At 42.8% G+C, this 21,046-nt stretch overlaps 2 protein-coding genes across 6 annotated transcripts; both read right to left on the bottom strand.

Annotated features, from left to right (window-relative positions):
- Positions 1 to 7,338: 7,338 nt before the first annotated feature.
- Positions 7,339 to 9,579, bottom strand: LOC133973045 (tripartite motif-containing protein 16-like protein). The gene has a single exon (XM_062410675.1). The coding sequence runs from the start codon at positions 9,568 to 9,570 to the stop codon at positions 8,209 to 8,211; it is 1,362 nt and encodes a 453-aa protein (XP_062266659.1). The 5' UTR covers positions 9,571 to 9,579; the 3' UTR covers positions 7,339 to 8,208.
- Positions 9,580 to 13,926: 4,347 nt separating this feature from the next.
- Positions 13,927 to 18,154, bottom strand: rnf4 (ring finger protein 4). 5 transcript variants are annotated; one of them, XM_062410818.1, is made up of 8 exons: positions 18,006 to 18,153; positions 16,681 to 16,950; positions 15,478 to 15,655; positions 15,312 to 15,391; positions 15,157 to 15,169; positions 14,953 to 15,067; positions 14,816 to 14,867; positions 13,927 to 14,261 (listed from the first exon to the last, which is right to left on the bottom strand). In XM_062410818.1, the coding sequence occupies exons 2-8, from the start codon at positions 16,690 to 16,692 to the stop codon at positions 14,112 to 14,114; spliced, it is 600 nt and encodes a 199-aa protein (XP_062266802.1). In that variant the 5' UTR covers positions 16,693 to 16,950; positions 18,006 to 18,153; the 3' UTR covers positions 13,927 to 14,111. The 5 variants fall into 5 exon arrangements, with proteins under 5 accessions (XP_062266802.1, XP_062266768.1, XP_062266777.1 ...); XM_062410784.1 differs by having other exon boundaries at positions 15,478 to 16,950; positions 18,006 to 18,154; XM_062410793.1 differs by having other exon boundaries at positions 15,478 to 16,920.
- Positions 18,155 to 21,046: the final 2,892 nt, after the last annotated feature.

Here is a 21,046-nt window from a genome sequence, read left to right as displayed (position 1 = left end):
TTTCAAAGTCGTGACGAGCCAGAGACCTAAACCTTAATCCGAATTAAAACCTTAACCAATACCTTAACTCTAACCCTAACCATTAAACCCGATGCCTAAACCTAAGGCTTGAAGCCGAGGCCTAAACCTAACCCTAAACCTTAAAAACGTAACCTTAACCTTAGCCTTAACCTTAACCCTAAACCTAACCATTTAAATCTATTGCCTAAACTTAACCAGTTGATCCTAATAAAACCGTGAATCCTTTTTAAAATTACCTTACAATTAGATTACTATAAACTTAGTTGGACACACCCTGGGGTCCGATCAACCCTGGCGGGGCCTTCCTTGGGAGAGGGTGTCTGGTGGTAATGGCCGAAACATCCAATGACCCTGAGGTCCACTACTGATGATGTGTTTCATAAAACTAGGAAATCAAAATAGTGCCTATAGATAAAAATAGCCCAACCAACTCCGTTAAAATTCAACAACCTTCAAATCAAGTTTAAAAAAACAATTCGGCAAAAGGGGATATGTGAGACTGTGAGAGTGCTGACAACGTGCGTCGGCCAGTGCATTGCCTTTGGCTCCCCAGACCAAACTGCCCAGTCGTCGGACGAAGCGGGGGGAGTCATCGAGATAGATCTTCTAAACCTAACCCAGCCCGTGCCATCGGAAGAGCTGCCTCTCTTTGAAAAACGATTTGCATATCCCTACCAAATTTATTCAGATCGGTGCTCTGCCTTAAGAAAAGAACAAGCCTGAAAAAGGATGAGAAATAAGTCTCTGGAAAATAATACACTAAGAAGAACCTCGATATACTCAAGTATTTGAAAGCAAATTTTAATCCCTCTTCTCCCCTCTTTCTCTCACTTCAGGAAGTGAGAGAGTAAAGGGGGAGACAGAGTGTCAGCCCGAACAGGCAGGAGGGAGCTCTTGCCCGAACAGGCGTCTCCCTCTAACTCTGTCTCCCTCACTTGTTAAATCACAGAAAAAAGAGAGATTAAAAATAGATTAGAGAGAAATAAGTCTCTGGAAAATAATACACTAAGAAGAACCTCGATATACTCAAGTATTTGAAAGCAAATTTGAATCCCTCTTCTCCCCTCTTTCTCTCACTTCAGTAAGTGAGAGAGTAAAGGGGGAGACAGAGTGTCAGCCCGAACAGGCGGGAGGGAGCTCTTGCCCGAACAGGCTTCTCCCTCTAACTCTGTCTCCCTCACTTGTTAAATCACAGAAAAGAGAGATTAAAAATAGATTAGATCCAAGATTTTACAATTTTAATATTATTAAATGAATTAATTATATATAAATTGTTTTAAATTAATTTATTATATATCTATATATTAGTTGAATGATTAATTAAGAATTATATTACTTTTTCAGACAAATAAAACCCATAATTATTCAATTTTAAACAGATAGGATGGAATTCTCAGACGCCATTTTAGAAAATGGCCACGCCCCTTCCGCAATGCATGATGGGAGCACTTCCTGAAAGGAGAGAGAACAAAGAAAAGAACTTAGCTACCTAGCGCTTAGCTTCATAGCATTTAGCTCTTTTTCCAAAACCGACAGAAGGATGACCCCGGCTGACCCCAGAGCGGTGTGTGAGTATTACCCAGCTGTCCTATTAAAGTTGAACAACTGAAGAGACTTTAACCTTAAAGGATGTTAACTCCTGAGTCTCCAATAGGACTGAAACTCAATGCCAGAGCCCTTTGAGTTTAACCAAGTTGTCCTATCAAAGTCGAACCACTGTAGAGGCTTAAACCTTTAAGGATGTTAACTCCTGAGTCTCTACCAGGACTGGAGCTCAGGGCCAGAGCACGGTGAGTTTCACAAAGCTGAGTTTTACCACACTGTCCTTTCAAAGTCGTGACGAGCCAGAGACCTAAACCTTAATCCGAATTAAAACCTTAACCAATACCTTAACTCTAACCCTAACCATTAAACCCGATGCCTAAACCTAAGGCTTGAAGCCGAGGCCTAAACCTAACCCTAAACCTTAAAAACGTAACCTTAACCTTAGCCTTAACCTTAACCCTAAACCTAACCATTTAAATCTATTGCCTAAACTTAACCAGTTGATCCTAATAAAACCGTGAATCCTTTTTAAAATTACCTTACAATTAGATTACTATAAACTTAGTTGGACACACCCTGGGGTCCGATCAACCCTGGCGGGGCCTTCCTTGGGAGAGGGTGTCTGGTGGTAATGGCCGAAACATCCAATGACCCTGAGGTCCACTACTGATGATGTGTTTCATAAAACTAGGAAATCAAAATAGTGCCTATAGATAAAAATAGCCCAACCAACTCCGTTAAAATTCAACAACCTTCAAATCAAGTTTAAAAAAACAATTCGGCAAAAGGGGATATGTGAGACTGTGAGAGTGCTGACAACGTGCGTCGGCCAGTGCATTGCCTTTGGCTCCCCAGACCAAACTGCCCAGTCGTCGGACGAAGCGGGGGGAGTCATCGAGATAGATCTTCTAAACCTAAACCCTAACCCTAACCCTAACCCTAACCAACGGCGTTAAAATTAAACAAACCGACGCAATTTTAAAAAAAAACAATTCGGCAAAGGGGATATGTGAGAAGGGGGAGTATTGATGACGTGCGTCGGCCAGAGCATTGCCTTTGACTCCCCAGACCAAACTGCCCAGTCGTCGGACGAAGCGGGGGGAGTCATCAAGATATTTTTTCTAAACCTAACCCTAACACTAACCCTAACCCTTATACCCTTACCCTAACCATTTTACCCCACGCCTAAACCTAACCCTAAACCATCCAACTCAATGCCTAAAACCTAACCGTAACCCTAAAAAACATCAGTTAGAAACCCTAACCCGAAACCTGTTGATCCTTAAAACGAAACTAAGAATCCTTTCTAAATTATCTTAGACTTAGACTATGATAAACTTAGTGGGACACACCCTGGGGTTTGATCAACCCCGGCGGGGCCTTCCTTGGGAGAGGGTGTCTGGTGGTAATGTCCGAAACACCCAATGATCTTGAGGTGCACTACTGATGATGTGTCAGCTTATGTAGGACCAGAAAAAAAACTAGTCTTTAACATATATAGTCCAAATTGCTTGGTTAAAACAAAAACAAACAGATAAAACATTGAAATTAAAACAGTATTCAGATTCAATATAGCACTAAAACAAAATAGAAAACCAAGGCATGCAAAATAAGCAATTACTTTCAAAAAGAATAATAAAACAATGAAACTAAAGATACCAAAAATCCAAACTAGCCTAGACACAATATATAAAAATAGATATACAGAATAATAAAACAAACTAATAATCAAAGCAGACTACAGTTTAAACCATTTCGGCAAAAGGGATATGTAAGAAGGGGGAGTATTAATGACGAGCGTCGGCCAGTGCATTGCCTTTGGCTCCCTAGTCCAAACTGCCCAGTCGTCGGACGAAGCGGGGGGAGTCATCGAGATAACTTTTCAAAACCTAACTGTTTAACTCATTATACAATGACTAATTCCAACTGACATACCTACCTGCCCTTGCCTGAAGAAGAAACAAACATTTCGAAACGTCGCGACAGGGCTTCCAGACTAAATCAAAATTGACTTACCTCACTCACCCGTGATCAGTTTACCAAATTAATCTCAGGTTCTAAACCAACAACCTGTATCTTAGATCCCATTCCTACCAAATTACTTAAAGAAATTCTGCCCCTAATTGATAGTTCGTTACTTAACATTATCAATCTGTCATTATCATCAAGTTATGTACCACAGTCTTTTAAAATAGCTGTCATCAAACCCCTACTCAAAAAACCCACCCTAGACCCAGAGGTTTTAGCCAATTACAGACCAATATCTAACCTCCCCTTCATTTATAAAATCTTAGAAAAAGTGGTAGCCAATCAGCTGTGTGAGTTTCTCCAGGAAAATAATATATATGAAGACTTTCAATCGGGGTTTAGAGCCAATCACAGTACAGAGACAGCCTTGGCAAAAGTCACTAATGACCTCTTAATAGCCTCAGATCAGGGACTTGTGTCTGTCCTCGTTCTGTTAGATCTCAGTGCAGCATTCGACACAATTGACCATCAAATTTTATTACAAAGACTAAAACAGTTAATTAACATTAATGGAACCGCCCTTAACTGGTTTAAATCGTATTTTTCTGATCGCTCCCAATTTGTGCAAATTAATGATGAGTCATCTGTGCGCACCAAAGTTAATCATGGTGTTCCACAGGGCTCTGTGCTCGGCCCAATTTTATTCTCATTATATATGCTTCCACTAGGAAACATTATCAGGACACACTCGGTAAATTTCCACTGCTATGCGGATGACACCCAGTTATATTTGTCAATAAAACCTGAACAAAGTAATCAATTAACTAAACTTCATCATGTCTCAAGGACATAAAAACCTGGATGACCCGCAATTTTCTCTTATTAAACTCAGAAAAAACAGAGGTTATAATACTTGGCCCCAAACACCTTAGAGATGCATTATCTAATGATATAGCTGCGGTAGATGACATTGCCCCTGCTTCCAATGAAACAGTCAGGAACTTGGGAGTGATCTTCGATCCTGATTTATCCTTTAATAGTCACTTAAAACTAATTTCTAGAACCGCTTTTTCCACTTGCGTAATATCTCAAAAATCAGACATGTCCTTTCACAAAAAGATGCAGATAAACTAGTCCACGCCTTTGTTACATGGAGACTGGACTATTGTAATTCATTATTATCAGGCTCCAGCAGGAAGTCGTTAAAGACTCTACAGCTTGTCCAAAATGTCGCAGCACGTGTCCTGACGAGAACAAAGAGAAGAGAGCACATTTCTCCAATATTAGCATCGCTACACTGGCTTCCAGTTAAATCTAGAATAGAATTTAAAATTCTCCTCCTCACCTTCAAGGCCCTTAATAATATAGCGCCTTTATACCTTAAAGAGCTGTTAATACCTTATAAACTCACTAGAGCACTCCGCTCCCAGAATTCAAGCCTACTTGTCGTCCCTAAATTCTCTAAAAGTAGAGTAGGAGCCAGAGCTTTTAGCCATCAAGCCCCTCGGCTGTGGAATAATCTACCACTTTCAGTTCGGGAGGCAGTCACCATCTGTTTGTTTAAAAGTAGGCTCAAAACCTTCCTTTTTGATAAAGCTTATAGTTAGAGCTAATTAGTGCGCCAGAACGTTACTTGTTCTATTTTATGACACATGACACACAGAGCTTCTCTCTCCAGCTTCTCCTTCCTCTTCTCCATCCCTATCCCCCTTCCCCGGAATCCCTTTGCTTTATCACCCGCAGATCCAGGGCCTCTGTGGCCGCACCATGGATTACGGTTTGTGGATCGCGCACCGGGGGTCGTGGTGTTGGATCCAGTGTGGCGGATTCTGAGTCATGTGGGCTGATCGTGGTGCTGGTGGCGGACCCTGTGTCGCGTTGGCATTGGGCACGGGCGGTGGACCAGGACCGCGGTGGTGGCTTGTGATGGGTCCTCCTGGTGGGCGGCGATGGACGGTGACTGAGGACTGGAGTGGCGTCTGGTCTGGATGGTGGATCGTGGTCTAGATGGTTGCTGAGCATGGACTGTGCTTCATCAATGCTGCTAGAGACCTTGATTATTGATGATGTTGTCCTGCACGTGGCATCTATTGCACTTCTGTCCGTCCTGGGAGAGGGATCCCTCACATGTGGCTCTCTGTGAGGTTTCTACATATTTTTACCCTGTTAAAAGGGTTTTTTGTAGTTTTTCCTGACTCTTGCTGAGGGTTAAGGACAGAGGATGTCACACCCTGTTAAAGCCCTATGAGAGGAATTGTAATTTGTGAATATGGGCTATACAAATAAAATTTGATTGATTGATTGATTGACTTACCTGTAGGGGTGTCATGATACCAAAAATTCAGTAGTCGGTGCCAATACCAGTAAAATGATACGATTCTTGATGCCAATTTCGATACCAAGGTAAAAAAAAAGGATTTTCTAAGATACCATGTACTTGAACTTGAAACATGAACTTCTTTATTAAAATATTTGAAAAATAGAAAAATGTCATAAGACATACAAATAATGTGCAATAGAGCACAGCACAACATAATAAAGTGCAATTAATGGTAAAAGTGCAACAACTAGTGTCCCCAGACACATTCCAGACCTCCAGGCATCTTTTCGAAAGGTACTGTGCAAAAACAACAACAGAGCAAAACAAAACAGTGGATATAACAGTGCAGCCATTCATATGTTGAACGTGAGTGAAAGTCAGGTATCGTAAGTATCGGTTCTCGTGACATCTCTACTTACCTGACTAAGGTAAGTGGAGAGAAATAAGCATAATAAATGCTTAGTTACTGTTCGTTTATCTGTATTTTCAGCCTTTTATAGTAAATAGTCCACGTATCTGTATTTTCAGTGAATTAAACTGTAGGATTATCAGCTTAGGAGCACCACCAGAGGTCCTTGGATGGCCTGTGCACTACAGTTTAGGGTTAGTTTAGCACGATTTCCAGGGCCTTTAGGGTTAGGAAACAATAAGAAACAATAAGAACCATAAGAAACAAAAACTTTTCCTATATAAAAAGCTGGTTCGGCTGAGGAGATATATGAGAGTGTTGAGCATGGAAGGCGTGCGTCGACCAGTGCATCGCCTTTAGCTCCCCATTTCAACTGCCCAGTCGTCGGTTGAAGCAGGGGGAGTCATCGAAATAATTAAACAATCCTTACTGTATTTCTCAATTATCTCTTCTTTCTTCCATTTGTAGTTTTAACACTGTATGTTGACTTTGTATGTTGACAGTCTAAAATAAAGTTTATTGTAAAAAAAAAAGGGTTAGGGTCAGTCCTGCAGAATTCTGGCTGGGCGTCAGTGTGTGTGTGTGTGTGTGTTTGTGTGTGTGACAAAGGTCACTCTGGATTTAATCATGTGAGTTCTCTGCAGCCGGGCTCTGAGGAGAGTGTGAGACACATGGAGGTGGAAACCAAAGAGCTGATCTCATCCAGAAATCCACTCTTGATAGCATCTGACCTTTGACCTTCAATGGATCAGCTGCAGAAACTGTCCATCGTCTCTGAGCTGTTTTCAGACTCGTGCACTTCATAGAAAACTGACTTCATTTGGAATGAATCCAAACTCACTGGATCTGCTGAGGAAGTTTAATGATCGATGTGTGAGATCAAACTCTGCAAATGGTGAATAAGAAGTCATTGATCTTTCATCGCATTCGAGTGGAAATCTGAACATGAGGAGAAAACTGGAATGACAGGCAATGGGAAATGTGTCGTTTTAGCACTTTTATTAGAACTTGAGTGTTTCTGTGATCGTCCCTGAAAAGACAGAGACTGAACTTGAACACGGAGGTTTGTGGAGTTTCAGGAGGAAACTGCCTCAGTTCTTCTCTCACAGGAGTTTCACTTTGTCTCCATAAGCTTTGAATGAAGACAAAAGAACAGACTGGATTTATTCTTTATTTCAACTTTCAGCTTCTTCACACATTAGATTTGTATAGCTTTATACATATATAAGAGATTTAAATTGATATAGACATGTATAAGAAACACATGTAATGAGAGGTGCAGAACAAACCCTCAGAGTCACTCGAGAAAGAAAGAACAGAAACCTACGCAGCAGCAGATCAATATGCCCGTTCACTAAATATGTAAATACATTGAGGACGAGTGGATTCACACTTTACAGAGATGAGCCGTGATAGAAACAAACCAGGTTCCACATTAACAATGTGACCAAACATCCCATAACACTGATGCTCTGTGAATCCAACCAGAGTGAAGTTGACCTGTTGGACACATGTTGACGCTCTGAGTTCAATGATCGTTTCATCAGTAAAGTCTGTTCAGTGACTCTTGTTCAGTGAGTTCACACTCAGTTTGTTTCACCTTCATCTCACATGTGGAAAAAAAAGAACAAAGAATCATCTCATTGATGAGGATCAGGATCAACACAGGTTCTAAAACATCACACAACCTGATTTCTACTTTGATTCAGAAAACAACAGTAACATTAATTCATTCAAACATATTCATGTCAGTGTAATTATAGATTTCTGTCTTTACAAAGTGAGAAATTAATGTGTGATGAAGGAAGGTCAGTGTTTGATTGACAGCTGATCTCTGTGCGGAGCAGAAACGTCACCACGAAGAACTTTGATCAACAAACATGGAGACAAGAGAAGTTAAAGATTTACACACACAATCTTAATCACTGCTTTTTATGACTCGAGTCTATTTGAGTTTACACAACTCAGCTGTGTCTCTAGGATAATAAACCCCAACTCCAGCATAGAGAGGCTGAGTGAATGTGGTCTGGACTCTGTGGAGGAGAGTCATGGTGTCAGAGACTCTGTAGAAGGACAGAACACCTGCACTGTGATCCAGGTACACTCCTACTCTGGAGGACAGACGACCTGACACTGGAGTGTCGATGTTGTTGTGACAAAAGATATAACCGTTACTATCACAATATAATGACCAAGATTTATCATTGTATCCAAAGCCACATTCATCTGATTTCCCTGCTCTGCTGATGTTCTTGTATGTGACTGCTACAGCAACTCCTCCTCTCACCTCCACCTCCACATCCACCTCCCAGTAACAACGTCCAGTCAGACTCTCTCTACTCAGGACCTGACGCCAAACAGTGAATCTGTCTGGGTGATCAGAATAAGACAGTTTTTTTCTCATACGTGTTACTTTTCTGTTTCCCTCAGATAATAACAGACGTTTGTTTGCTGTGTTTGGATCCAGTGTGATTTCCTCTGAATATCTTAAGAAGTCAGCTCTGGTCTCTGGCTCTGGTTTAGGCAGTAAAACATCCACTTGAGACACAATCTGTAAAATATCTGTCTCTGTCTCACTCAGAATGTCCTGTAGTCGACCTCTGACCTGGGACACAGCTGCTGTTATGTCCTCAAAGTCCCTCAGAGGACGGATCCTGAAGCTGGATGAGTGTGTAGATCCACTGAGTGGTGACAGTGAGGGGTAGTTGTGTAGAAACTGGCTGTGGTCCTCTGTGTCTGAGAGCTGCTTCAGTTCATGGTATTTCCTCTTCAGCTCAGTGATCTCCTGCTCCAGTCTCTCCTGAAGCTCTCTGACTTGACTCACTTCAGTTTCCTGCTGGGATCTGATCTGCTGCTTCACATCAGAGCTTCTTTTCTCCAGCAGACGGATCATCTCAGTGAAGATCTCCTCACTGTCCTCTACTGCTTTATCAGCACAGCCATTGATGGCCTCCTCCTCCTGTTGAAGCAGCTTCACGTCTTTCTCTGTGTCCTGGACTCTCTGCTGGATGGTTTGTCTCCTCAGCCCGAGCTCTCTCTCAGCAGGAGCAGCTTGGAGTCCAGTTTTCTTCAGCTCCTCCACTAAATCAGCTAACATGGTGTTTTTCTCCAGGACAGGCCTCGGTGTGAAGGTCTCTCTACACTGAGGACAGCTGTAGCTTCCTCTGTCCTCCCCATTGTCCCAGTTGTCAATACAGCTCTTACAGAAGCTGTGTCCACAGCCAGTAGTCACCGGATCCTTCAGTAGATCCACACAGATCGAACAGGAGAATCTTTCTCTGTCCAGTTGATTTTCTTGCTGCTCCATTTCAGCTGCTGCCAGAGACTGAAGAACAGATTCTCTTTCTCTGAATAGAAACCGCGTCTCTGCTCCTTCCTGTGTTGTTCATTTCCTTTTTCTACCACATTTACCACACTATTGAAAAGAGCATCAGTATTGTCTTGCCTCTCCTCTGCAGTTTTGCCACACTGTCTGAGAGCAACTTGAGCTGTTTGTGATTTAATCAATGCGATATATTCTTGTTTATGAAAGTTTATTAGAGAGTTTGTTATGTCTCAGGTTTAAAATAACACTGTCTGATACCGTGAGTCAGGGGAGTAGGACCAGGATTTAGGAAGAGCCCTAACCCTTGTCTTTTGTTTATTTTATGTTTTGGCGTCACCCTCCGCCCCTAACCCTTTGTGTAACTTGTTTGTTCTTTGATTCCTTTGTTAATGCAAATCATTTGGAGCATTTTTTCAATATAAGGCTGCTTTGCCAGATTCTACCGGTGCTGTGTTACTTCCCTTCCTCAGAGCTCTAATCTGGGTTGTAACAGTTGTCCTCTAACACCCACAGGTGGATTAATACATATTGATTTATCTTCAGTTCAGGATCTGTGTGGGTGGAGGTGGAGCACATGGAACACGGTGACTAGCAAACACTCAGACCCACTGTAGCTGGATGTTTCCTAACACTCCCAGTTTATTGCTATGATACGCTCCATCATTAAAGCCAGGCTGTACGGAGATTATTCTATCATACATGAATCCAAAAGAGGCCACTAGCACCTGAACAGTGACTCGTGAGTTAGGAGAAGGTCCTGCCCTGCCCATGCTTTACAGATTACTGAAGGTGAACCCTAATCCAGACAAATTAAACTTGGAAGCCCATTTAGACCAATTCTTAGGGGAGGGCTCCCAAAATTAAACAAATCCCCTTTGATGCTTTACAACAGTAATAAGATTCCAACAACTCAAACAACTTGATTTACTTGATTTAATGCTCAAAGTGTAATATGAAGTATGTTGGAGAAAGAGACTGGCCCAACATAAATATAACACCAGACACAGATATAGAATGAACAATCAATCAAATCAAATCCTTTTAGTATAACTTTTTATTTGGCATAAAGTCGACTCAGTCAGGATCACAGTACTACGAGCTGGATCCTCATGTCAGATATTCTTCATAAAAGACAAGAAAAACAATGGATTAATCCACTAGGAACAAAGCCTCCTTGGGGTTTGAATGACAAGTGAGGACTGAGGAGCACTTTACGTCCTTGCATGGCCGTGCACTACATGAGACATGAAAGCATAGTAACATATAGTCAGAAAAAGGGCGGAGCTAACCACTGTATTGTCATTGTCATCCAAGAGATGGAATCAAAGGCAACTGCACTTGGTTGTAGATGCTTGAAGACGTTTTACTTCTCATCTGAAAAGCTCCTTCCAAATTCTTGTATACCTGAGAATCATTACAAACATATTCCCAAAGTGTAAACATTCTACCTCTTTATACCCCAGTTGCTTGGTTAGAGGAAATACAAACGATTATTCCTCCATTTTCTGTTTTGTCTGTTTTGTCCCCTAGTCTCTACGCTCTGAGACCTCAGAACTAAATTCATGGTCCTAGGATTTAGTCATCATCCCTTAGATCAAAACTCTCTGGTTTGTTGTCTGAGACATCTGGCTCATGGACCGAGTCCTCAGGTTTATGGACTGAGACGTTTAGGTCATGATGTGTGATGTGTAGCTTATGGGTTGTGACCTCTGCCTCATGTTTTGAAACCTGTGGCTCTGAGTCTGAGACCTTCAGGTCTGAGTCTGACGGTGTCCTTACGGTGCTCTGATGAGGAATTTCTTCCTTCAAACTTTCAAAGCTCATCCTAAGCTGCTGTAAGACATCATTCATGACCTGACATGCAGCATCAAGATGTGTAAATATTTGGGGTCCTGAATTGTATCCCCTTGAATCTCCACTCTATCTTTCTCCAGAGCCTCTGCATTGTCCTCCTCGGGCAAATATTTGAAAGTCAAGTTCTTCCTGCAGCCTTTTGTCAATTCTTCTAATTGAATAATCAAATCCCGGTGCTCCTTCTCCAAGGGTTTGATTTTATGCACAGTAGAAGTAGAAGAACTCTTTGAGTTCATGGATTTATTGTAGATTACCTCTTTCTGGTCAAAGAAAACTCAATGGCTCTCAGAATGCGCTTTGTTTTCAGAGCAAAGCTGAAATTTAAGTTGTTCAACTTCTTCATTAAGATCATTCCATTCTGAGATCTTTATCTTTTGCTCATTATATGAAATCTGATTGGACTTAATTTGCAGTCTGGACAGTTTCAGGTAGAGGAACTTCCTCATTTCGATGGCTGCCAGCTTCAGCTGTTTGCTGCAGTGATCCATCTCTGAGTAATTTCCTCCTATATAAATATCGACCATTCTTCTCAAGTGTATTTCCTCTAATATCTCAGGAAAATGTACCTCATGCTCCTTCACACGCAAATCAATTTCATTCTGGAGGCAGGTGTTACACTTTGCAGGAGTCCCCTCTTCATTAGAGGGTGCTCTAGTTTCCTGCCATCTTGCTGAAGAATTACACCACATGAAGTGGGCCTTCGGTTTCTGGGTAATTTTCTCAGTGAAATGGGACCTAACATTTGTTTTCTTCTGGCTTGCCTCGTCTATTGGCGAGTGGCAGCCAACATCAAAGCGCATTACTGCCATCTACTGTTCAGAGAGGATCCATACTGTAACAGGAAATGATGCGACCGTAGCTGAGATTATTGAGGTCAGCTGATCAGGGTGATCAGAGAGAAGCTGTCTAACTAAATAACCGGATTCTCAGCTGTTCCAGGAGATGAAAATTCATCACACTGTGTGATCTTTTTCTTTTTAGTAAACAGCACATAACATTACATTTTAACCAAAGCGGTACAAAGAGGGTTCAGTTTTTACGGTGGGGGCTCGAATCCCAGCCCCTGCCAAAGTGTCCCTGGGCAAGATGCTGAACCCCCAAAGGCCCCTAATTTATACAGTACATTTATGGATATACAGAGCAGAAAACAAACCTGAATTCTCAGAATAAGAAAATAATGTCATGTGTGTCAGTGAAGCCTTCTGCCAAAGAGTTGTGATGTCCCAAGTGGATCCAAGGTGCTGCAGCTAGAGAACGTGTGTCCAGCTCGCTCCCGCCATGTGTTAAGGTCATGGGACCTGGTGACATTTTGCAGCGCTGTCAGAAGGTGGACAAAAATTCTAACCATCAAGCATTGTGTTAAGAGCAGCTTGCATCACATTAGGTCAGTGCTGCACAGGGCCGCTTCAAGTCGAACAGAAATGTTCTTACGCAGACAATCACCATCATGACCCGTGCGCACCAGTCTGATTTTGTTGTCACTACTGTGTGTATGTTTGTGAATCAGAATCATTCTAAATGGACAGGCACGTTTCCGCTCTCTGCAATTAGCATACTGCCAGGCCTCTATTTGTCCTTATAAGGACATGCGTTGTCACGAAGACGGCGCTGTGCTGAACAGTTGAAGTTATAAGAGACGCCCCCTAAAGGTAAAAGACACAAGACTTTCACAACAGCAGGAATGGAAGGCATTGGCGGTGTAGGACACAAAAGACAAACTTTTCTGTGACGATGATGAAAAAGAATGAAGCCTGGGCACTGGAGCTGTGGACATGTCTCTGAGACGCACCGCGACGGGTTCTCTGATGAAGGATTCATCATCTCAGGATCAGACACATGAAGGTGTTCGTCCTGTGTCTCTGTCGGAGTCTGTTCCCCCCCCCCGACCTGCGCTCCCTTCACACACACACACACACACACACACACACACACACACACACACACACACACACACACACACACACACACACACACACACACACACACACACACACACACACACACACACACACACACACACACACACACACACACACACACACACACACAGTTTGAATTCAGCAGGTTTAAATCAAGGTCATTACACAATGTTTTAAGCCCAAAGTCCAGCAGAGGTGAGTAAGCTTGCGGCCCATGTATTTCCGATTGTCCCTGAATGCATCTCGATGGAAGACATCAGAGATTTTTAGGCTTTAAAACATTTACAATGACCTCGTTTCAGTTGTACTGCCTCAGGAGATGTATGGAACATGTTACGTTTTTTGTTTTTGTCTCTTGTCTCTCTTAATGTGTCTATTGACTGACAGTTGTATTGGATTCTGCTCTGACAGTGTTTTTTGGACTCCAGCAGCCCCCCCCCCCCTCCCCTTAAGTCGGTGCAGTGAAACGTTTCACTTCATGTTTCACTGACGTGTCAGAGGTTACCTGAGTGACTCCAGTTCTTCAGACAATGTTTTAATCAAAACTAGAAAAAAAATGTTTCCACAGAATCAATAGTATTTATTTTTACTTTAACAAATAAACTTAAACGATCAGATGAAAACTGAAAATATAAATTATCAATCAATTATCAATACGATCTGACTGAAGGCTTCATGTTTCTGATAAAAAAAAACTTGAAATAAAAAAGTTTCAGCAGCAAAGGTCATCTGGTGAGGTCACTGGTGATGTCAGACGTAGAGGGGGTGGTACTGGCGGTGGGTGAGTCTCTTCCTGCAGGTAGGACACGTGTGTGATGATTTCAGAGCGTCTCTCAAACACTGACTGCAGAACACGTGACCACATTTAGTGGACACAACCAATCGGCCGCTGTCTACAATCTGTGGAGGATATAACCAAACAGAGCTCAGGATCCTTCATGATGTTCAGATGCGTCACACGTGTGTTAGGCCCGAGATCAACTTGCTGTTCAACGACGCGTCAGCGCAGACAAGCGGCTGAGTCGTGAACGTTATTGTTCACATAATTGCTGAGATCCTATGTGTTACTGGACGATTCCAGAAGATTCTGCTCCATAATCTTTTGGGTCAGACCTTTCTGCCACTTTCCTATTTGCTTGGGCTCAACATTAACAGGAATGAACATCAGTCTGGAGGAACCCGTGGATGTCCACATTTGAAAAATGATAGAATCAAGACAGAAAAAAACGACAACAAATCAAACAAATGTGTGTAATTCTGGAACTGGTCACACACCCGTCAACGACTCGCTACTGCCCTGAACTTTATGACGGTTCTGCATCTTGCAACCCATAACATTCATTTCTAAGGATGAGCCCAAGCAAGGCACCAAAAGGACGCAGGTTACGTGAAGCAGCCATCTTACGTTAGCCTACGCGTCGTTAACTGCAAATTGTCCTGAGGCCGTGTCTCACCTCAGAGTACGAGTCCAGACAAACAGGACAACTGATCGTCCCCGGAGTCGACCTGAAACAATCAGATTCTGTCAGAGAGGAAGAGACTAAAACCGGTTCTGATACCAAGATAATGTAATGATGGATAGGTCTAATACCTGGAGGTGTGCACAGAGGACATGGTGGCAGGGTTGAGGACAGGGAGCGTGTCCTCGTCTTCATCACTGCTGACGATGTAACTCTCACCTGTGGGGACTCTCCTGTTCTGAGGACCTGATGGAAGACACCATAGATGTTTTAATGTCCCCGTCATTCAAATGTAGAAGAACATGTCATTAGATTCACAATAAAACATTTTTTACCTTCGTCCACCAGCTGGAAGAAAAAAGAAGCAAGAAGAATCAACACAAGACAAAAACTTAGTGACTTTGATTATTAGATTATTGACACTAATCTGAGGAAGAAAGACTGACTAGACTAACTGACTAGTTGACTGACTGACTAGTTGACTCGTTACCAGCACTGAGTCGTTGTTGGTGAGGTCGACCACAGCAGCTTCCGATGCTTCACAGGTCAGATCCACCACCTCCTCCACACCTGAACACACCAGTTATTGACTCAGTTACTGATACAGCCTGTGTTACACATCAGTAACTCATTGATCAGAATCGATCTGTACTCACTGTCCTCAGCGTTGTCCATCACATCAATGGTCTCTGTGGAAGGGGGAGTGTCACCATCAGGTGTGCTGCTAACATCAGCCATCCTGCTAGCCACTCTGTTAGCGTTAGTCGCTCTGCTGTTCTTGGTGCTGGGTTGGGAACGAACAGAACTTCCTGTGCTCCTCCTCTTCCTGTGAGCCTGAAAAAGAGACGTCATCGCACTAGAGGGGGGGGGGGGGTTTAATCCTCTGGAACAGTTACTGCTGATTGGTCATCATATCTGACTCCTCATTTGAAACAAAACAGAGTCAAGTGATTTCAAGGGTATAAGTCGTCCGTCCAATTAGCTGTGGCTCAGGGGATCGATCGGGTCAAAACACAAGAACAGTGGTTCAATCCCAGTCGCCCCAATTATGTGTCTTTAGTATCATTGCGATATCAACATGGGCAACATACATATCGCAAAAGACTTGAACTGCGATACATGTTCCATGTGCCATGTAAATATATTTGGCCAATTAGATGGAGCCCTGCTGCTAACCCTAACCCTAGATAATACTACAGATATTCAGAAAAAGGTTTTTCCATCAATGAATCATTTTTGGAAGAAGAGAATAAAGAGAGAGTGGACGATTGGGAGGCAGCTTCTTCAAACCTCGCTCTGCCTAAAATTCTTCTGTGAAAACTTCTAGTGATCATGCCCCCCCCGAGAGGTTTCTGGTCAGTGAGTCTGGGATGTAAAGATTCAATCAATCTCTGCGGAGACTGGACTCTCAGACCGAACATCTGGAGGTTGCCTTCTGGGTCAAACATGAGGACGGGTCTACATGTGGGTCAGAAGTGGATCTCCTGTCTCCCTGCTGTCGGGGTAGAGGAGGCTGTTCCTCTGGAGCACAGCGAGGCGGGCGGCTCCCCCCCCACTCTCAATGGTACCACGGTACCTCTGTGTTCGAGTCCGTGGGCCTTAGTGGCCCGGAAGAACATATTGAATATGTATTCAATATGTTAAAAATCAAATATATAATAAATGATCCTAGTTCATTAAAACCTCCTAAATAGAGCCTGTCAACCAATCAGAGGCATGATAATGATGCCAGAGTCGTGATCAAGGTTTTACTGTGATGTCACAGTCGTGATGATGTAACAGTCATAACTTATTGAAGTGAATAGATGAAACATGTTAAGCACATCAAAATCTAAGTATCCGAGAAGAAGAAAACTCACAGAACTGCTCATGTCATCAGAGGCACACAGATGCTAAGGACAGCAGGACGCTGAAGACACCAGGACGATGAAGACACCAGGACGCTGAAGACACCAGGACACTGCTGATGACACCAGGACGCTGAAGACACCAGGACGCTGAGGACACCAGGATTCTGAGGACACCAGGACGCTGAAGACACCAGGACGCTGAGGTCACCAGGACGCTGAAGACACCAGGACGCTGAAGACACCAGGACGCTGAGGACACCAGGACACTGAGAACAGAAACTAACACATCCTTTTACTTACATTAAACTGATCAGATTCATTCAGCACCTTCAGAGAATTGATGAGGATTAAGATTAAGATTAAGATGCATTTATTCATCCCAAACACAGACACACTCATGCAGGTAGGGAGATGTAACCTCTGCTTTTGACCCATCTGGTGCAGGACACACAGAGCAGTGAGCGACCATGTATGGCGCTCGGGGGGCAGATGTTGGGGGAGTAAGGTGCCTTGCTCAGTGGCACTAGACAGGGTAGGGAGACTCTTGGATTTTTTTGACAGATCAATCCAGGTTTGTCTTTTGTTGTTTCTCCGTGGAGTCGAACCAGAGTCGAACCAGAGACCTTCTCTGCCCAGAGTCCAAGTTTCTGCCACTAGACAACCGCCTCATCAGGTGCTAGGATCAGTTTACACACATGTAAAGTGACCGTCTTCTATTTGTACTCTGAATTAATATTGTTTGTATATTCGCTCAATAAAACTTAAAGCTACAAAACCAATAGCCACAAGTTCCAGTGACACGATCACAGTGTTGCCAGTTGTATGATACTTTCCCCTCTTCATGATCAATAACGCTCTGCTCGTTTACTGTTATTCTACTCAAACTAGAATAATGTTAAGCTTCTGGTACGATACTTCAACATTTCCCATCAGGCAACGCTGCGCCCGTGGGAAATGAGGAAGACGATGGTGGAAGTTTGAGAGGAGAAGAAAGTATGAAGAGACGAAGAAGAAGCAGAAACTTCTTCACCTCCTCGTTGTCATTTGTTGTTAAACTCTGCGCTGCCCTCTACTGGATGAACGGGTCAATGCCAACGTAAAGGACGTACGTTAGCATGTGTACATCGTTAAACTGTTTCCTACGAACAGGCGCGTTTCCCTCTGACTGTCTGATAGTAGCTCCTGTTAGCTAGTAGCTGCTGGGCTAACTTCGGTCGCTATTTAAGACGTTTTCATGTTTAATGTTTGAATAAACACGTGAACTGAGCTGAAATGAGTCAAAGAGTTTTGAACACAAGCCTGAAGCCGCACTTAGCACTTAGCACTTAGCTTACCTAGCCCCCCTCGGTGCAGCGGGGACACAGGAAGCAGCTGCAGGTTTATTCCCAATATCTGACAACGAACATTTACTCCCGCCGATCAGCTGATGCTAATGTTAGCCGCTATCACCGCCGCTTCCGGAACTTCTTCTTCGTTGACATAAAGGTACTCTTACAGCAGCCTCGGCGCCCCTGCTGCCTGTTAGTGTGAAGTACAGGTTCATTAGCAGCAGCTCCTCAGATGATTTGATCAATAACAAAGATTATTAATATTAATTCAAACCTTTCACTACATTACCGAGTGATAATTTAATATGTGATTATCAATTATTGATTCAGATCATAAGTTATTGATGTGAACATTAAATCTGCTGTGTGTATCTGTACCTGGATCAGATGTCACAGACCCACAACCAGTTAACCTCTGCAAAGTCTAAGACAGTCAAACCGCGCAAGGTAAATAAAACTATTATTATTTTTAATAATGTTATTGTTCACCTTAGGTTATCATACTACACCTGTACAGTCTAATACTACAGCTTTAACCACTAATACTACACCTGTGCAGTCTAATACTACAGCTTTACCCACTAATACTACACCTGTACGGACTTATACTACAGCTTTACTGACTAATACTACAGCTCTATCCACTAATACTACAGCTCTATTCACTAATGCTACACCAGTACGGTCTAATACTACAGCTTTAACAACTAATACTACACCTGTACGGTCTAATACTACAAATTTTCCCACTAATACTACACCTGTACCGACTTATACTACACCTGTACGGTCTAATACTACAGCTTTACCCACTAATACTACACCTGTACGGACTTATACTACAACTTTACAGATTAATACTACACCTGTACGGTCTAATACTGCAGCTTTAACCACTAATACTACACCTGTTTGGACTAATTCTACAGCTCTAACCACTAATACTCAGCTCTACCCACTAATACTACACCATTACGGACTAATACTACTGGTATTATTCCGTACTGGTGTAATGCTACACCAGTATGGTGTAATACGTTAACGATTAATACTACACCTGTACAGACTAATACTACAGCTTTACTGACTAATACTACAGCTCTACCCACTATTACTACACCTGTACGCACTAATACTACACCTGTACAGACTAATACTACAGCTTTATGGTCTAATACTTCATTCGTCTGTATGAAGATTTCTGTTTGTTATTGAGCTGAAAGCTGTTTCTTTTGTTTTCAACTGAAGGGTCACAATATTATGAACAACTTCCTGTTTAACACTGAACGAGCAGGTGAACGTCCATGTAACTGGTTCTATAACTGTTGGTGTGTTGACAGGGAGCTGCTGCAGAGAGAAAAACTCTTAAGAACAACAGGTTTGTCGGCTCCACTTCCTGTTATGTCTGCTGGGAGGAGGTTCTGCAGGTCCTTCCCCTCATCAGGTCAGGCTGGCTGTGGGTGGAAGCTGCTATGTGGAGAAGCAAAACCTCCAACATGCCATCATCACACCAGAACGCCCCTCGCCAGCTTCTCGCCACCCGCCGGGGAGGAAGGTGGAGTAGGAAGAGGAAGAGGAGGAGTTACTGTGAGCTGACACCCTGCAAGTGTTTCAGGTCTGAAGAGTTCGTTCAGGTTTCAAACTTTCTCACTGGACCCTGTATCTGTGCTGTTCATAGGGAGGAGGTGATGGATTGTTTCCCTGTTGGTTAAACCTTTCATAGAAAAAAAATTCAGAACGTGCTTCACAAGAAACAAGAATAAAACAGTAGCCACATGGTAAAAATAATTTTTTAATAAAAATACCTTGAAAATAAACATCCAAACAGGCAACAGGGGATCTCAAATAAAAACACACATAAAACAATCAAGGAGAATCTAATGTTGAAAAAAAGTCACATTTAAAAAGATGGCTCTTAAGTTGTTTTTTAAAAACATCTTCAGAGACCACAGACTGTGCGTCTAGAGGAAGAGAGTTCCATAGCGTTGGAGCCAGTGGGGGGGCAGACAGTTTACCCCAGTCAGAAGACCTGAGTGACCTACTGGGGATATAGGGATGAAGAAGGTCACCAATATACTCCTGTGGCAGACCATGCAGGCTCTATGAGTTAAAACAAGGACCTTAAAGTGGATCCTAAACCTGATGAAGGAAAAGCCCTCCAGGGCGCTCCCAGAGACTCCCACCCACTGCCAAGCCTTCCAATCATTATCCACCGGGTCAGAAGCTGCACTAAGATCGAGCAGCACCAACACAGAGCATCACCCTTATCAGCAGACAGCATAATGTCATTGGTGACTCTAAGAAGTCATGTTTGAGTTGAGTGATTCTGGCGGAAACCTGATCGGAACTTGTGAGTAGACGGCAGTTAGCTGGTTGGCAACAACTTTTCTAGAATTTTAGAAATAAATGGGCGCTTAGATATAGGCCTGTAGTTATTGGGGAAGTGTGGATCAAAGTTTTCTTTTCCGGGCGCGGCTGTACACATGCCTGGTTAAAAACAGGGAGCTGTGGATAATAGAGACCAGACATGGGCCGATGGACTCAAGGGGATTTTTTTAACATGGTTGTAGTTAGGAAATTGACAGGCCTGGAGGAGGTGATACTACCCACCAGGACGGGGAGGTCTTGCCGGTAGATGGGGGAGAAAGAATCCCAAATTGATGGCCGACTTACACAAGTGGAGAGGGGAGTGGAGGAGGGGGTAATACTAGCTCTAACATTTGTGATTTTATTAAAAACAAAATACCAAAAAAAAGAGCGGAAATTACTGCAGTCTTTATTTTATAATATAGGCTCCTCAGGATGTGCAGGTTTATGGAGGGGACCAATCACTTGTTAAAAGGAGCCACTCTGTCTAAAGTGGAGGAGCAGAGTGTGTTCAAAGCTTGGATATGATAATCTACATGGAGAGATAATGCTATGCTCGGATCATAAGCTGCAGAAAACCTTTCAGCATTGAGGTGATTTAAGGTCCGAGAACAATTGAGCTGCTTACTGGGCAGAGGTACTAAGTCAATAGACAGATTGAACAAAACACACTAATGATC

The sequence above is a fragment of the Platichthys flesus genome, chromosome 2 (genome assembly GCF_949316205.1).
Source record: "Platichthys flesus chromosome 2, fPlaFle2.1, whole genome shotgun sequence".
NCBI lineage: Eukaryota > Metazoa > Chordata > Actinopteri > Pleuronectiformes > Pleuronectidae > Platichthys > Platichthys flesus.
The sequence above is the reverse complement of the archived record's forward strand: the minus strand, read 5'-3'. Positions and strand labels throughout refer to the sequence as shown.